Source organism: Spermophilus citellus (assembly GCF_964194105.1).
Source record: "Spermophilus citellus genome assembly, chromosome: 14".
In the NCBI taxonomy this organism is placed as follows: Eukaryota; Metazoa; Chordata; class Mammalia; order Rodentia; family Sciuridae; genus Spermophilus; species Spermophilus citellus.
In genome coordinates this window covers 70,429,283-70,447,316 of record NC_138194.1, presented here as the reverse complement: position 1 = coordinate 70,447,316, position 18,034 = coordinate 70,429,283, and the positions used below count along the sequence as shown (strand labels likewise).

At 38.2% G+C, this 18,034-nt stretch overlaps 1 protein-coding gene across 2 annotated transcripts in view; it reads left to right on the top strand.

Annotated features, from left to right (window-relative positions):
* Nucleotides 1-539: 539 nt before the first annotated feature.
* Nucleotides 540-18,034, top strand: part of RRM2B (ribonucleotide reductase regulatory TP53 inducible subunit M2B) — a 42,871-nt gene continuing 25,376 nt past the window's right edge. For both annotated transcript variants that reach the window (XM_081266562.1, XM_081266561.1), the window contains exons 1-3: nt 540-789; nt 12,663-12,818; nt 17,811-17,927. In XM_081266562.1, the coding sequence (XP_081122688.1) occupies nt 742-789; nt 12,663-12,818; nt 17,811-17,927 (321 nt within the window). In that variant the 5' untranslated portion in view covers nt 540-741. The remainder of the gene's footprint in view (nt 790-12,662; nt 12,819-17,810; nt 17,928-18,034) is intronic.

The following is an 18,034-nucleotide window of genomic DNA, read 5'->3' as shown; positions in this document are numbered from 1 at the left end:
TCTACCAGGTGAGGAGAGCCGGGGGCTAGTTGTGGACTTCTGACCTGGCATGCGGGGCATCTACCTGGTGAAGAGAGCCGGGGGCGGGTCAAGAGCGGCTGGCAGCCGGCAGGCACCGGGTCCTCGCGCCAGAGGGCAGATGGATTGTGGAGGGCGGGGGCAGGAGGGGCGTGGCCCTGAGGAGAGATGGGCGTGGCCCAGAGGCACGCTTTGAGTCCTTCCTTGGGAACGTGGGAGGTGAGGCCCGTTTAGGAGGTGGGGCCAAAGATGGTGGGCGGAGCCCCGAGGCGGGGTGGGCAAAGCCGACCTGAGCGGGAGGCGACTCTGAGTGCAAAGAGGGGGACAGGTCCTACAATAGAGACCAATGTAGTGGAGACTCCCTCAGGCTGCAGGCTGAGGGGCGGGGCCAGCTGAGGTAGGCTGGCGACTGAGGTGGGCCGGGCCCTGAAGCGGGGCCGACCGAGGGTAGGGGGCGGTCCCCGAGGCAGGGGGCGGGTCCGGCTCAGTGGAGTGAGGCGGGGCCGGCCGAGGTAGGCGGTTCCCTGAGGCGGGGGCGGGGCGAAGCAGGCCTAGCTCAAGGAAAGTCCCTCCAAGCGTTTGGAAGAAAGCCCAGTCTGCGCAGAGGGGCGGGTTTTGGGGGCGCTAGGCGGGTCGGTCTTGGCCGACCCGCGGGTCATCTGGAGCTTGTCCTAGTTAGGTGCTGGCCTGCCGCACTCCGGCAGCTCTGGCTGAGTCTGCGCGATGGGCGACCCGGAAAGGCCGGAAGCGGGCATGCCCGAGCAAGATGAGGTAAATGTTGCTGTAGCTTCAGCCTCCGTCTGGTGGTCACATCAGGCCTTGCATGACAGGTTGCGGCTGCAACCTGCAAATTGCAGGACCGTTGCAGGGAATTTTGTTCAGTGCTGTTAGAAACCCGGTGTAGGCCCTTGGGGTGCCCTAGCTGAGCGACCGGGAGTTCGTCCCCGGGAAGAGGGAGCCGGTTTTCCTCTCCGCTAGGCTGCTCAGCTCTAGGGCCAGCCTAGGGCAGTGCTCGGAGGCTTCGGGCTGGGAAGAGGCGCAACCCCTTTGTTTATCCGTCTTCACTCTTCCCTTGTTCTGGAACCCTGGCCGGGAGTCTGAGGCAAGGAAGGGACTGTGGCGCACTGTAGCATCCCCGGAGTGGTTAAAAAGAGTCGGAAAACGCGTATGGAAATTGACACAGATGGATGAGCTGGAAGTGACAGGTGGAAGGGAGACGGGAAATCTTCCTAACAATGAAAACAAATTAGATTAGGAGGCCAGATTGACTCACACCGAGCTACTTAACTGTGTATCGCTGGAGTGCCAGTTTCTTCATTAAACAGTGGAAGGGATGCGTCCCTCACAGAGAAATAAGTGCTTTATGCAAAGTCGTAGGTACTTAATAAACCCAAGTTAACTTGCTCATTTTCTTTGCTTCTATACTAATAGAAGTACGTAAAATAGTAAATAAACTGGGAATTAGTAGATTGTAGGGTTGTATGGTAGTTTAAATGGTTGGTTGCTCTATAATTTGCATACCTTATCATTTTTTTTTTTTTTGCAAATACTTCTAAACCAATTGAAATGAGAGAAATACTTCTTGTACTTGATCCTGCTTCTGTGTGGAGTCTTAGACTTAATATTGTAATGATATGAAAAGAACATGAAAGTCTCAGTTCGATGCTTAGCCCTATATTTCTTTACAAAGTTGTAGATTCCAGGTTTGAGATTTCATTTTATTTTGATTTTGCAAACATTTGATAACTAGCAAGTTGTAAATATCTCTTGAAACAAATACATTCTCCACTTCTGGAAAAACTTTGTTTTTTTTGTTAATGGCATCTGTAGTCATGCTGACCTAACACCTGGGCAGTGTTTTATTTATTTATTTATTTATTTTATTTTATTTATTTTTTGGTACTGTGGATTGAACCCAGGGGCATTCTACTACTGAACTTCATCCCCAGCCCTTTTTATTGTGATATGAGGTCTCACCAAGTTGCCAAGGCTGGCCTTGGAATTTGCAATTATCTTGCTTTAGCCCCCTGATTAGCTGGGAATAACAGGCCTATGCCCAGCTGGAAGTTAATCTTTCTATTACAAAGATAGGCAGAATTTTACTGAGCATCTTAGTACAAAGGTTTTTAAATTGATATGCAAAGATGCCTAAAGTATTTTATGTCTCAGATGTGTTAGTGAGGCGTGGGCCATCTTCACTAATCACCTGGAGTACTTGTAAAAATGTTAATTACTGGGCCCTCACTCCAGACCTAGTAAATCAGTTTTAGGGTGGGTCTGCATTTAGACCTAAGAGTGCTGAGTCTACAAGCACCCTAGTGTTCCTAGTACACCTATTTTAAGAAACACTGCCACTGGGCATATTGGTGCTTGCCTGTAACACTGGTGATTTGGGAGGTTGAGGCCGGAGATTGCAAGTTCAAGGCCAGCCTCAACAATTTAGTGAGTCTCTAAGCAACTTAGACCCTTTCTCAAAATGAAGAATTAAAAGGGCTGTGGATACAGCCAAGCGGTTAAGTACCCCAGGTCATGAGAAATTCTCAGATAAGGTTCAATCCCCAGTACAAAACAAAAACAAAACCAAAAAACCTTATGAATAAAACATGACTATGACAGCATCTGAGTATTCTACTGGAGTAGAAGAGAGGTACAGGCAAATACCTGGGTATGGTGGAATTAGAGCTGGCTAGGAGGTAGGGGCCATTAGAATGCCAGCCTAGATCAGGACATAGTAAGTGCTTATGGGGAATCTTTTCTTTAAAAAAAAAAATATATATATGTACATAATAATTATATATAATAGTGGAATTCATTGTGACATATTTATACACGCAGATAACATAATTTGATCAATTTCATTCCCAGGTACTTCCCCTTGAGCTCCCCTTCTCCATGACCCCCTGGTCTCTCTTCTATTTTCAAGAGATCTTTTTTTTTTCCCCCTAGCTTCTACATATGAAAACATATGACCTTTGACTCTCTGAGCCTGGCTTATTTTGCTTAACATTATGCTCTCTAGTTCCATTCATTTTCCTAGAAATGACAATTTCATTTTTCTTTGTGATTGAATAAAAAACTCCATTGTGTATATATATTCACATTTGTTTTCTCCATTCATCTATTGACAGACACTTAGGCTGGTTCCCTGACTTGGCTATCATGAGTTGCACTGCTTTAAACAGGGGTATGCGTGTATCTTTGTCCTATGCTGACTTCCTTAGGATAAATACCAAGAGTGCTATAGCTCAGTCATATGGTGGTTCTGACACCAGGGGAAAAAATATCTCTGGAATAGGGTCATTAGAAATTCTCAAAGAAGGGGCTACTCAACTCAGGACAAGCAGGATCCTTGACCTATGCCATAGAAAAGAATTTCAACATGGCATCAGTATAGGCACAGAATTTTACTTAGGAAAGCAAGGAATACACGCTCAAGGGAGAAGGTGGGCCATCTTGAGAGTGAGAGAAGTGTTTGGGGATAAAGAAAGAAATAGACTTTCAAATTTTGAAAGTGAGAAGCTTTGGGGGTAATGTGAGCAATATACATATTCAAGGAAGAATGTGGCCATCTCCAGAGGGAGAGACAGTAACCTCTTAGTCTGTGGTGCTATTTATAGAGGGGTGGTAGCTAGGGGCTGAATTAATGGTAGAGGCAGAGATAAGTTGCACAATTTTGTGCTAGTTTTTCTAGCACTTGTACATTGCCTTCATGTTACTTTTTGCAGGCAAATTTATGGGGTCAAGGGTGTGGTCTGAATTTTTTGCTTTGTATTCCAGAGGTTTCTAAGTGTTTTCTTGTATTCCAAAGGTTCATAGGCTCTTCTCTTTTGAGACTCAGTATATTTTTATTTTTCTGTATTACTAAATTCCTATCTCATTTCCAATCCTAGTCTTTTGAGGAATCTCCATACTGATTTTCATAGTGGTTATATAATTTACATTCTCTGTGTAACTGTGTCTGTGCCCTTCCCTGACTTCCTTGCCATTGCTGGGCAGTCTTGTCCTAGCATGCCCAGCTACCTCTTCAGACTAGATGGTCAGAAACTAAGGCAGAAGAAACTGGAAGTGCTAGTTTGCAAAAGACAGTGGAATATTGCTGAACTGTATTTCAAATTCTCATCACTTTACATTTTTATAGCAGCACAATTCATAATAGCTAAACAATGGAACCAGCCTACGTGTTCATCAGTGGATGAAAGGATAAAAAAGAATGTGGTATATATGCACATTGGAGTTTTATTCAGCTATAAAGAAAAATGAAACTTCATTTCTAGGAAAATGGATGGAACTAGAGACAGTTTTGTTAAGTGAGATAAGTTAAACTCAGAAAGTCAAGGTTGTATGTTTTCTCTCATATGCAAGAGGAAAATGGAAAAGAAAGGTGGGATTTTTCTCATGAAAATCAAAGGGAGATCAGTAGAGGACAGGGACCAAAGAGTGGAAGGTAGGGAGGGAGGGAGTGGGTATGTGCTGGGGAACAATATTGGCCAAATTATATTGTTATATTTTGTACATGTACAAATATATAGCAACAGAACCCATTGTGTGCAACTATAATGCATCAATAAAATAGGTGTGGAAAAAATTTCCATCACTTTACACTTGTGTAGCTACAACTTAATTATCTCTCTACTTCTAATCTTTTGTTTGTTTTTTAAATTAGGTATATATGGCAGCAGAATGCATTTTAATTAATTGTACACAATTACAGCACAACTTTACATTTCTATGGTTGTACATGATGTAGCGTCACACCATATGTGCTGTCATAAATGTACCTAGGGTAACAATGTCCATCTCATTCCACCATCTTTCCTGCCCCCATGCACCCTCACTACCTCTCCCTTCCCTTTGCACAGTCAAATTTCCTCTATTTTTCCCATGCCTCCCCACTTCATGTTATGGATCAACATCAACTTAACAGAGAGAACACTGGACCTTTGGTTTTTTGGGATTGGCTTACTTTGCTTAGCATGATATTCTCCAACTCCATCCATTTACCTATAAATGCCATGATTTTATTCTCTTTTAATGCTGAGTAATATTCCATTGTATATGTATATACCAAAGTTTCTTTATCCATTCATCTATTGAAGGGCATCTAGGTTGCTTCCATAGTTTAGCTATTGTGAATTGAGCTGCTATGAACATTGATATGGCTGTGTTACTATAGTATGCTGATTTTAAGTCCTTTGGGTATATGCTGAGGAGTGGGACAGCTGGGTCAAAGGGTGGTTCCATTCCAAGTTTTCTGAGAAATCTCCATGCTACTTTCCTGATTGGTTGCACTAATTTGCAGTTGTACCAGCAGTGTATGAGTGTGCCTTTTCCCCCACATCCTCTCCAACATTTATAGTTGCTTGTATCCTTGTTAATTGCCATTTTGACTGGCATGAGATGAAATCTTAGAGTAGTTTTGATTTGCATTTCTCTAATTACTAGAGATGTTGAACATTTTTTCATATATTTGTTGTTCAAATGTATATCTTCTGAGAAGTGTCTGTTCAGCTCCTTAGCCCATTTATTTATTTATTTATTTATTTTTTAAAATATTTATTTTTTAGTTTTAGGCGGATACAATATCTTTTTTAAAATTTTTTTATGTGGTGCTGAGGATTGAACCCAGTGCCTCACAGGTGCTAAGCAAGCACTTTACCACTTGAGCCACAACTCCAGCTCCAAGCCCATTTATTGATTGGGTTATTTGTTTTGTTTTTTGTTTTTTGTTTTTTTGATGTTAGGTTTTTGAGTTCTTTATATATCCTACAGATTGGTGCCTTATTTGATGTGTGTGTGGCAAAAATTTGGTCCCAAAACGTAGGCTGTCTGTTCACCTCATTGTTTCTTTTGCTGAGAAGAAGCTTTTTAGTTTGAGTCCATCCCATTTATGAATTTTTGATTTCATTTCTTGTGCTTTAGAAGTCTTGTTAAGGAAGTCAGGGCCTAATCCATCATGATGAAGATTTGGGCCTACTTATTCCTCTATTAGTCCAGGGTCTCTGGACTAATTCCTAGGTCCTTGATCCACTTTGAGTTGTTTTGTGCATGATGAGCGATAGGGGCTTAATTTCATTTTGCTGCATGTGGATTTCTAGTTCTCCCAGCACTATCTTTTCTCCACTGTATGTTTTTGGTGCCCTTGTCTAGTATGAGATAACTGTGTTTATGTGGGTTTGTCTCTGTGTCTTCTATTCTGTACCATTGGTCTACATATCTATTTTGGTGCCAACACCATGTGGTTTTTGTTATTATAGCTTTATAGTATAGTTTAAGGTCTGGTATCTTATGTGCTATTCAATTCCATTTATTATTGCCAGGTCAGTCTTTCATTAAACTAGTGCTTGATGTCCTTCCCCCCTAATACAAGCTTACCAAAATGTCCCAGTTCTCTCTCTCTCTCTCTCTCTCTCTCTCTCTCTCTCTCTCTCTCTCTTTCTCTGTCACACACACACACACACACACACACACGTGAATATTTTCAGGCCAGCAAAGTTCTAAAGTAGCTTTTTTTCATGCAACTTTTTAATTTAGGTCTTTATTTCAATTGCTAAAATTGTTATCTTAATTGGTAGCAAAATCTAGTTTTTTTTTCTTTTCTAATTCATTCTACATGTGATTAATCTTCCTAATGCCACTTCTGTTTGTCTTAATTTCTATTCAGAAATCCTCCATGACTGTTCATAGTTATTGTCAAAATGTATCCTATAGTGAGCACCAGCATCTGGGCACTGAGGACAAGGGAGGAGAGTTGGAGTATGAGCCTCTGGGCCCCTAGATGTTTGCAAATCTTTGGCCCACAAAATTAGCTCTTAGCTTGGTTAATAGCCACAGTCTGTATCCTTTAGGGAATTTCTCTTGTCTGTGAACCCTTAGCTTTAGTCAAATCAGATAGATGACTTCTGCCTTTGCTTTTGTTTGTCCTGCATTCATTTCAGTCTATTTTCATCCCAGCTGGTTCCCCTTCTTCCATCTGCTCTTTAAATGTCTGCATTTTCTAAGGCTTTATGTTTGCTTGTCTTGCTGTTCTCTATGTAGTCTCCCTGGATAATCACATCCATTCCCTTGGCAACCATTAATGGGATCTTCACTCCTGTGCCACAGTGTTATATTTTTAGCAAGCTACTGGTCATGTTGAAACTGTATTTATAGTTTTTTTTATTGACAAAGTTGACTTTATAGAGATTTTTGTGTATACTACTTATTGTTGTTGCTTGGGTTGTTGGACAAGCTAGTTTAAGTTCTGTGAAACATTCAATGTGAGAAGCAAGAGTTTTGACTGATTTATTCAGTTATTTAGGTATTGAGCAGCTTCAGTGTACCTCTTATTTCTTGTTTATCACCTAGTTGCTGGGGCTGGAGATTTTTAGCAAGAATTCTACTATAGAATATCTCTTAAATCATGTGTGTATTATTACTGCTATTCTAATTTAGGCAAGACATGGGTGGTCCAATAAGTTTTAAATTATTCTTCCCACCTCCAGTTTCTCTACAAAACTACATTTCTGCAAGTGTTCTTAGAATACAGATCCAGTTATGTTACTTGTCTGGTTAAAAACCTCCAGTAGCTCCCAGTAGTTTTCATGTTATAGGCCAGATGCCAATGTAGTATCAAATCAACGTATCAAAGTAGGCCACATTGACCTGCTCCAAAAACTTCTTAATTTTCATTTAATGAAAATGCAAAATAGATATATCCAGCCTAAACTCAGATCAAATTTAGAGTTAGAGTACATATTTTAAAATCATTTAAGTTTTTGTTTGTTTTATCAAAATGATGCAAGTGAGATAAAGTATGAAAATAGTTATATCAAAGTGATTAGAAGAAGCTGGGTGCATGCCTATAACCCCCATGGCTCTGGAGGCTGAGGCATAAGGATTGCAAGCTCCAAGTCATCCTCAGCAACTTAGTGACACCCTGTCTCATAATAAAAAATAAAAAGGGCTGAGAATGTGACTCAGTAGTTAAGCACCCTGGATTCAATGCTCGGTACCAAAAAAAGAAAAAAAGGAAAAAAGAAAGAAAATTGCTTATAGGAAAATTGTGATGGAAAAATCAATATATATTTATTGTGTTAGTTTTTCATTGCTATGACTAAAATACCTGACAAGAACAACTTAGAGGAGGAAAGATTTATTTTTGGCTCATAGTTTCAGAGGTCATGGTCCATGGTCCACGATTGCAGAAGTCTCATGGTAGAAGGGCATGGCCGAAGAAAGTTGCTTAGCTCATGGCAGCTGGGAAGCAAAGAAGTGGGGCAGGGACAGATATAATCCCAAAGGCCCTGCCCCAAATGATTTACTGCCTTCAACTGTACTCTACCTTCTAGTAGTGCATTTAGTCATCCAGAGATTAATCCACTGAGCAGGTCCAAGCCAAAGCCCCACCTCTGAACCTTGCCCCTAGTGACTTACTGCCTTTAACTGTACTCTACCTTCTAGAAGTACATTTAATCATCAGGAGATTTAATCCACTGAGCAGGTCCAAGCCTTCATGACATAATCATTCCGTAAAAGCCCCACCTCTGAACATTACTGCATTGAGAACCATACTGTCAACACATGAGCCTTGGGGGACATTCCAGATCCAAACCATAATTTTTACATTTCCATGAACTTTAACACCTGAACCCTTTTCCAAACAAAATCATAAGTGTAACCAATTGATGAAATCATTTTGTCTGTTAGTATAATTTTATTTAAGTTAATATTTATAAGATTGTAAAGTCAGTCAATGGAATTATGAGGCTTTTGATGAACCCACCATTTGAATTGGAGTATAGATAAAAGTTGGAGATTTATATCAAACTTAGCAAGCAGTGTCTTTATATATTTATCAGAAGTTCTCTTAATCAACTAGCTGTTAAACAATTCTGTTGATTAGTCAACCCTATAAAATAAACAGATACTCATGAGCTTTAGAATACATATGGCCAGGAGTAAGCTGCTCTCTCATATACTCATGTAATTCTGTTTTCACTGTTTGAGTTATAACTTACCAGGATCAGTTTTCTTTAATTCTAATTCTATTTATATCAATTACACTTGTATTATAATTATTGCAATTTAATTAAATAATATGTGAACTAATAAAGTATGAGTATGAAAAGAAAGCTCTTTCTATGAAAACTTTAATTGAAGGCTTTGGAAAACTCAATAAAGGTGAGTTGTTAAAAAGAAGTTCTTCTGAAATATGAATTCTTAGCATAGGTCCACAGAGGGTACCCTGGAGAACCCTGCATGAACCTCTTGAATTGTATTAAATATACACCATGAAATAAGCATTATGTCATCTCTAGTGCATATCAAATGTTACATATCCTCTCTTCACATTGCAAAATCTTATATTACCCTCCTAATTTAGCTTTTCTTAATCCACATTTTATGAGGATAGAATGGAATAACGTATATGCAAATGTGGCTTTCATTTCAATATAAAGGTATACTCAGCAGTTTCATAAATCCTGACACTGATCAGTTATGTATCAGTGTGTAAAAATTCCATTCAGGATTAGTCATCAGGAGATTAATCCACTGTGCCAAAGTGTTACTGCTTGTGGTTTCCTTCCCAACTTTAAGTATGTGCACCCTGTAGCAAATGGAGTAGATAGAGATGTCCAACCCTGAATAGACTTCTGTACCTCTGGAATAAAATACATAGCAAAAAGAAGACTGCAGAATAGTATCAAAATATTCCAACATGATAATAAAAGCATAATCTAGAGGAACTAAAGGAAGGGCAATGTAGATGAAAACACCTATTGAGTGTAAATCTTTGCCTTTTCAGTTGGGCCTCAGTTCTAGCTAATCTCAGTTATATTTGAGTACCTCACTTTTTCTTTTTTTTTGTAGTGTTGGTATTTGAACCCAGGGTTTTGTGCATGCGGCGCAAGCACTCTACCAACTGAACTATATCCCCAGCCCAAGTACCTCACTTTTTAAGCCTCTCCAGCCATTCTCTATTTCATGAGTGAAAATTCCTTTAGGGAAGTTACAGAAGATATTGATTCATCAAATAGCTGGCCATTATAACTTTTTAAATATAGGGACAACCTTTAAAAGGTCAATCAACAATGTCTTGATAGTCAATAGTATGATAATTTTTAGAGTTGACAGCACTTGAGAATGTGCAAAGTACTTTTATTTGTTCATTTGCAGTGCTAGGGATTGGACCCTGCATGCTTCACTACTGAGCCATAACCCCAACCCTTTTTATCTTTTATTTTGAGACAGGGTCTTTCTCAGTTGTTGAAGTTGCCCTTGACCATGTCATTTTCCTGTCTCAGCTTCTCAAATAGCTAGGACTAAAGACTACATGCACTACCACTCTCAGCCAAAGTACTTTTATTTATATTAACTCCTCTAAACTTTCTAACAGTTATTTGAAATAAGCTTAGCCAATATTATCTTTAATTTGCAAATAACAATATTCAGGTTAAGTGATTTGGCTGAGAACATTAATGCCCTTGTAAGTGAAAATAATTTTGTACTATAAAGAATAATCTGAAAATGCGAATAGGAATAGGTTGGTATATGGAATGGCTAAAAGGAAGAAAGGCTGATAAATTGTTGGTAAGGAGTTTTCAGATAAATATAATAAGTATTTCACTTAAGAGTAGAAAAAACATTAAAATGAAAAAATGGTTTATAATAGTGGCCTATTCATGGCATCATTCTATATCAGAGTGGTACTGAAGAGACATTTTGTCTGCAAATAGAAATTTTCCCACCATGGCATTTATGGACCTTGCTTTATACTTACCGTCTAAGTAACAATCACTACAAAACATTTTGAGTGCCTATTATGCATGTTTAAGTATTTTTTAAAATTTGTTCTAATTAATTATATATGACAGTAGAATGCATTTTGACATATCATACATAAAGGGAGTATAAATTCTCATTCTTCTGGTTGTACGTGATGTAGAATTACACCAGTCATGCAATCATATATGCACATAGGGTAATAGTGTCTGATTCATTCTGCTATCCTTTCTACCCCCATACTCCTCTCTCCCTTCATTTCCCTCTGTCTAATCTAAAGTATCTTTACTCTTCTCTAGCCCCACCCCCTTATTGTGAATTAGCATCTGCATATTAGAGAAAACATTCAGCCTTTGCTTCTTTGGGATTGGCTTATTTTGCTTAGCATGATATTCTCTAGACCCATCCACTTACCAGCAAATGCCATTATTTCATTCTTCTTTAAGGTTGTATAATATTCCATTGTGTATATATACCACATTTTCTTTATCCATTCATCTGTTGAAGAGCATCTAGTTCCATAGCTTAGCTATTGTGAATTGAGCTGCTATAAACATTGATGTGGCTTTGTCACTGTAATATGCTGATTTTAAGTCCTTTGGGTATATGCTGAGGCGTGGAATAGCTGGGTCAAATGGTGGTTCCAATCCAAGTTTTCTGAGGAATCTCCATACTGCTTTGCAGATTGGTTACACAAATTTGCAGCCCCACTCTGCAATGTATAAGTGTACCTTTTCCCCCCACATTCTTTCCAACACTTATTGTTGCTTGTATTCTTGATAATTGCCATTTTGACTAGAATAAGATGAAATCTTAGTTTTGATTTGCATTTCTCTAATTGCTAGAGATGATGAACATTTTTTAATATGTTTGTTGATTAGTTGTATTTTTTCTTCTGTGAAGTGTCTGTTCAGTTCCTTAGCCCTTTTATTGGTTGGATGATTTGGGGTTTTTTGGTGTTAAGTTTTTTGAGTTCTTTATATATCCTGGAGATTGGTGCTCTATCTGAGGTGCACATAGTAAAGATTTCCTCCCATTCTGTAGGCTCTCTCTTAGAGTTATTGATTGCCTCCTTTGCTGAGAAGAAGCTTTTTATTTTGAGTCCATCCCATTTACTGATTCTTGATTTTACTTCTTGTACTTTAGGAGTCTTATTGAGGAAGTTGGTTTCCTAAGCCGACATGTTGGAGAATTAGGACAACATTCTCTTCTAATGCAGGGTCTCTGGTCTGATGCCTAGGTCCTTGCTCCTCTTTAAGTTGAGTTTTGTGCAGGGTGAGAAATCGGGGTTCTGTTTCGCTCTACTACATGTGACTTTTCAGTTTTCCCATTGCCATTTGTTGAAGAGGCTCTTTTCTCCAGTGTATGTTTTTGGCACCGTTGTTCAGTAAGAGATAACTGTATTTATGTGGGTTTGTCTCTGTGTCTTCTATTCTGTTCCACTGGTCATCATGTCTGTTTTTGTGCCAATACCATGCTATTTTTATTACTATATAGCTCTGTAGTATAATTTAAGGTCTGATATTGTGATGCCTTTTGCTTCATATTTCTCTCTAAGGATTGCTTTGGCTATTCTGGGCCTCTTATTTTTCCAAGTGGATTTCATGACTGATGTTTAAGCACTTTTAATCATTAGAATAAATCTGTGAGGAAGACATTATGTTACAGCTGCACAAGCTGAGGCTCACAGAGCTTCGTCAGCTTCCTGCAGTCATACAACTAGCCAAACTCTATTAGCCAACTGCAGGATAATAGTAAGGATTCAACCCAGGTAGACTGGCTCCCAAACCGATGTTGTCTCCCAACTTCCCCAGATGTATGTTTTCTTATGAATAAGAGGAAATATCTTCATACCTTGGGTGTTTGTACTTTGTTTTTCAAAGAGGTTATCTTCAGATACCAACGAAAAGGAAGTGAAAGCTAATGAAGAGCCACTCCTAAGAAAGAGTTCTCGCCGATTTGTCATTTTTCCAATCCAGTACCCTGATATTTGGAAAATGTATAAACAGGCACAGGCATCCTTCTGGACAGCAGAAGAGGTATGTGGCATCATCTTATTAACATTCATGGCCTATAATGCAGTGTTGACTTCCTGTGTTATGGAGTGTTGAAACATTTTAACTTTTAATAAGACCAGTTGTATAAGATGAGGTTAAGAATTTTTGAGACTAAACATAGTGTTCTCCAATATTTTAGTTTAGATCACTTTCTATAAACAAATTATCTGCTGCAAAAAAAAAAATTGCATGTTGTTCTGCCTGGTGCTTTGTTTTGTTTTGGGATACTGGGGGTTAAATCCAAGGAAGCTTTACCATTGAGCCATATCCCCAGTCCTTTTTATTTTTCATTTTGAGACAGGATCTCACTAAGTTGCCAAGGCTGACTCTGAACTTGCTATCCTCCTGCTTCAACTTCCCAAGTGGCTGTGATTACAAGCATGTGCCACTGTGCCAGCTATAGATTTTTACACTAATATATTTTAGGACATTTTCTACTTTTAAACATATTTTTGGTTTGCTATGGCCACATAGATTAGTCTTTACTTGTGCTCAGCAAAATAAGCAAAGTTGTAACTATGGTAAAAAAAAAAAAAAGAAAGAAAAATAGACTGAAAGCTTTAAGGACCCTGCTTTCATTTAAACAAATTATATGAATTGCTTAACTGATTGTACAAAAGGAGCTAACCAGGCTGACTTCACAGTTCTTCTATTCTGCCTCAGCAGCATCAAACTTGATTCAAGGGCTGAGGTTGTGGCTGAGAGGTAGAGCACTTGGCTTAGTGTGCAGAAGACTCTGGGTTGGATCCCTAGCACCACAAAACAAACAAAAACCTGATACAGTTCCCCCTAACAGGATAGATGTAGAATGTTGTCTGTTATTGTGACTTTTTCCACCAAGGAAATGAGTTGAACACAGCAAATTAGATAATATTTGCTGGTTTGGTAAGGACAGGTGGTCATGCAAATGACTGCTTTGTAGTCTAGTTGAACACACAAATAGATATGGCCTTCATCTTGCTCTGTGTACATACACATAAGTAATGTCTCTATTTCTATAGATATATCTATTTGGATAGATAAATTTGGATTGGTCTGTTTTTCAAGAGATTTATTCTATACATATAAACATACCCTGTAAAAAATGCAGATTCTGGGGCCTGGCTGCCTAAGTACAAATCCTGCTCTTTTGCTTATTAGTTGTAGAACTAGGAAAGTTGCTTTACCCTCTTTGTGTATTGTCATAGATAAATGAGGCTAATAGTACCTGCCTATTAGGTTGTTAGCCCATTAGGACTAATGAGAAGTTAAGAAAGGTACCTGACACTTAGTAAGCACTAAATAAATGCTTTATTTTATGCCTAGAATGGGTATTATTTAACCTAGGTATCAGAAAGGCACAAGTGTCTGAAATTTCTCTTAAACCAATTTTACCTACTTTCCCTTCTTATATTGTCAACATCTTTATTATACTGTAGTTGACTTATAGAGCAAAAAAGCAAACAAAACATCTAGTATTTTTAGGGGGCTAGGGGGCTACCAGGGATTGAATTCAGGGGCACTCAACTGCTGAGCCACATCCCCAGCCCTATTTTGTATTTTCTTTAGAGACAGCATCTCACTGAGTTGCTTGGCACCTCGTTTTTTCCTGAGGCTGGCTTTGAACTTGCCATCCTTTTGCCTCAGGCTCCTGAGTTGCTGAGATTACAGGCATAGGCCTCTGCACCTGGCCACATTCAGTACTTTAATACTGGGTCGTAAAGCTTGGCACACCTGACTCTCCCTAACTGTCTGTGGTTTTTAGAAAGTTTTTGTTAGACTTGGTTCAGAGAGCAAGTGAAGTATACAGCTGGGATTTTTCACATTAAAAAGGTACCTGTGATACTTGGTTTTCTTGAAATTCATTTAGGAACTATATTTGTTTTTAGCAAATGTAATAAGTGTTCTATGACTAAGAAACACTAATTTTTAAAAACTAAAATATGCAGGTTGATATTGATTTTATAGGAAGATTCAAGTGCTTGTTATGAAGGGAAGTCAAACACATTCTTAGTTCCACATATTCTTCATTTAAACAAATTATGTAAATTATCATTTAATCAACTTTGGACTCTACTTTTTAAAAAAAAAATCAGTGGTTGAACTTAATTTCTCAATATTAAACCCCCACTTTGGAAGGCAAAAGGTCAGGGCCTTGGGATTTTTTTTTAATAAGTCACTTGGGCAATTTTGATAATCAGCTAGTATGTTAACTTTCTGTTGCTGTGACAAGATTCCTGAGAAAATCAACTTATAAAGGGAAAGATTGATTTTTGGCTCACAGTTTCAGAGATTTCAGTCTATGATTGCTTGGCCTTGTTGCTTTGGACCTGTGACAGCACAGTACATCATATCCAGTGTGCATGGTAGAGGCCACCTGGTCACCACATAGTGGCTGGGAAGCGAAGAAAGAGGAAGTAACCAGGGGTCCCAATATTCCCTTCAAGGGCAAGCCCTTAGCAACCTAATTTCCTTCCACTAAGTCCCACTTCCTACTGGGTCTACCACTTCTGGTAGCACCACAGATGATGACTGTGCTTTTGACACATGGACCTCAGGGAACATTGAGGATCCATACTATCGCAGCTAGTTTGGAGTCAATTTTTAGATGATGGAAGTGAGAATTTGCTCAAGAGAGAGAAAACTAGGAAGGAAGGTTTATGTTTCTGGAAGGGAATATAACCAATGTATAAGTAAAATTTATATGTTTAAAGAGATTTTAATATTTAAGAACAAACATTTTAATATTAAAACTCAGTATCAGGAAGATGTCCTTTGTGAAGCCTGAGTTGAGCCCTTAGTAGAACACAACTTGATTTCCAGTGTATTTATTTTACAAGATGAAGACAAAGGGGCTAGGGTTGTGGCTCAGTGGTAGAGCGCTCGCCTAGCATGCTCAAGGCTCTGGGTTCGATCCTCAGCACCACATAAATGTAAAATAAAGATATTGTGTCCACCTAAAACTTAGGAATAAATATTAAAAAAAAAATGGGACTGGGGATGTGGCTCAAGCGGTAGCACGCTCGCCTGGCATGTGTGCGGCCTGGGTTCGATCCTCAGCACCACATACAAAAAAACAAAGATGTTGTGTCCGCCAATAACTAAAAAAAAAAAAATATTAAAAATTTGGAAAAAAAAAAAGATAAAGACAAATATTACACCCTCTCCATCCCATCATATCCTCAATGCTTAGCATAATATTGGGCATGTAGTAAGTGCTCAGCAAACATCTAAAAAATAGGGGTTTAGGAAAGAAAACAAATAGTGAAAATTATGGATATTACTCTTTTTTGGGGGGGAAAGGTCAAAGACATTGGGGCTTTGTTAGAATAGGTAAAATAAGGACAAAAACAATATAATCACATCTTACAAAGTCAGTTACGAATTTTTTTCATTTCATTTTTTTTCTCCTGATACTGGGGATTTAACCCAGGGATGTTTTACCACTGAGCCACATCCCCAGCCCATTTTAATTTTTATTTTGAGACAGGGTCTTGCTAAATTGCTTAGGGCCTCAGTAAGTTACTGAGGCTGACCCCAAACTTGTGATCCTTCTGCCTCAGCCTCCAAGCTGCTGGGATAGGCATGTATCACTGTGCCCAGCACATATTTCAAGTATTTATGAAGTTATTGTGAAACATACTTAAGATATTTTTCTAATACAAAAATATCCAGAAAAGCTATGAACTGAATGCTGCCCCCCCCCCCAGTTTATCGGTTGAACTCCTAATCCCCAGTGTGATAGTGTTGGTGGGGGCCATGGGAGGTAATTAGATAATAAGGTCTGTGCATTTTGAAGGGAATCCATGCACTTAGAAGAAGAAATATGAGAGAGTTGAAGTATGAGAAAGATGATCTCTTTTTGCTCTGAGGATATGGCAAGAAGGTGGCCATCTGTAAATGAGGAAGTGGGCCTTCACTAAGAAACTAAGCAGGCTGGCACCCTGAGCTTGGCTTTCCAGCCTCCAGAACTGTGAAAAGTAATCTTTTTGTTGGTTAATCCACCCAGTCTATTTGTTATAGCAACCAGAGGTGTAAAGGTTATTTTAAAATGGTAAATTTTTGCCAAATTCTATAGTGCATCTCTCTTAATACCAAGGACTAATTCTGATAAATGTTTTAAAAAATATTTCTATTCCCTGAGGAAGGCATACCTATAAACTGCTTGATGTTACTTATGGGTAGAGTAGGTTAGTTGACGATAAAGTAGAAGATACAGTTGATTAACAGTTACTTTATTATTTGTGTAACAACATAGTAAATATCATGTAAAATGTTAAAACAATGGCTGCTGAAAGTCATTGTTTATTCACCTCAATTCTTTCTTGACTAGTTTTATTCTACCATTCCTCTGTCTCTTCATTTTTTCCAGTGCCAGTCTGATAATTATAACATTTTGAAAGTACATCTTAACTAGCTTCTCATTTAGCCAGAAAATCATTCTATCATACTGTTTTGTTATCTTTTACATAAATTGTAGATAAATCTTAAATATACTAGATATATCTGGCATATTATATATATATATATATATGTATGTACATATATATATATATATGTATGTGTATATATATATATATATATATATATATATATCTTGGAAACCTTAAATATGTTTGTAGATAAATATTAAATATACTAGATATATCTGGCATATATATATATATATATATATATATCTTAGAAACCTTAAATATGTTATATCTATAGTAAAATGATTGCTGTAATATAAGATAATTAACATATCTATTATGTCACACAGTTGCCCATCTTTCCCCTTGTCCCAAGAATAGCTAAAATTTACTTGTTTAGCAGATGTCCTGGATAAAATACCCTATTATTAACAGAATGTTTTTGTTTTAGTCTCTTTGTGATGTTAACATTTTTTCTTTTTCACAGTTTACTGCTTGTTGTTATATCCTTTCTTAATGTTAGAGTGGAAATTAGTTTTCTAAACAGTAACTGTTAAAATTTTTGAAAAAATTTTTATTGTAGGTTGACTTATCAAAGGATCTCCCTCACTGGAACAAGCTTAAATCAGATGAGAAGTATTTTATCTCTCACATCTTAGCCTTTTTTGCAGCCAGTGATGGAATTGTAAATGAAAATTTGGTAAGATTTTTTAAATTTTACTTTTGTGCTATTTAGCCATTAAATGATGATACTATAAGTAAGATCATTAGATTGAGCCTGAGAAAAGATGCCTAAGTAATTGAATA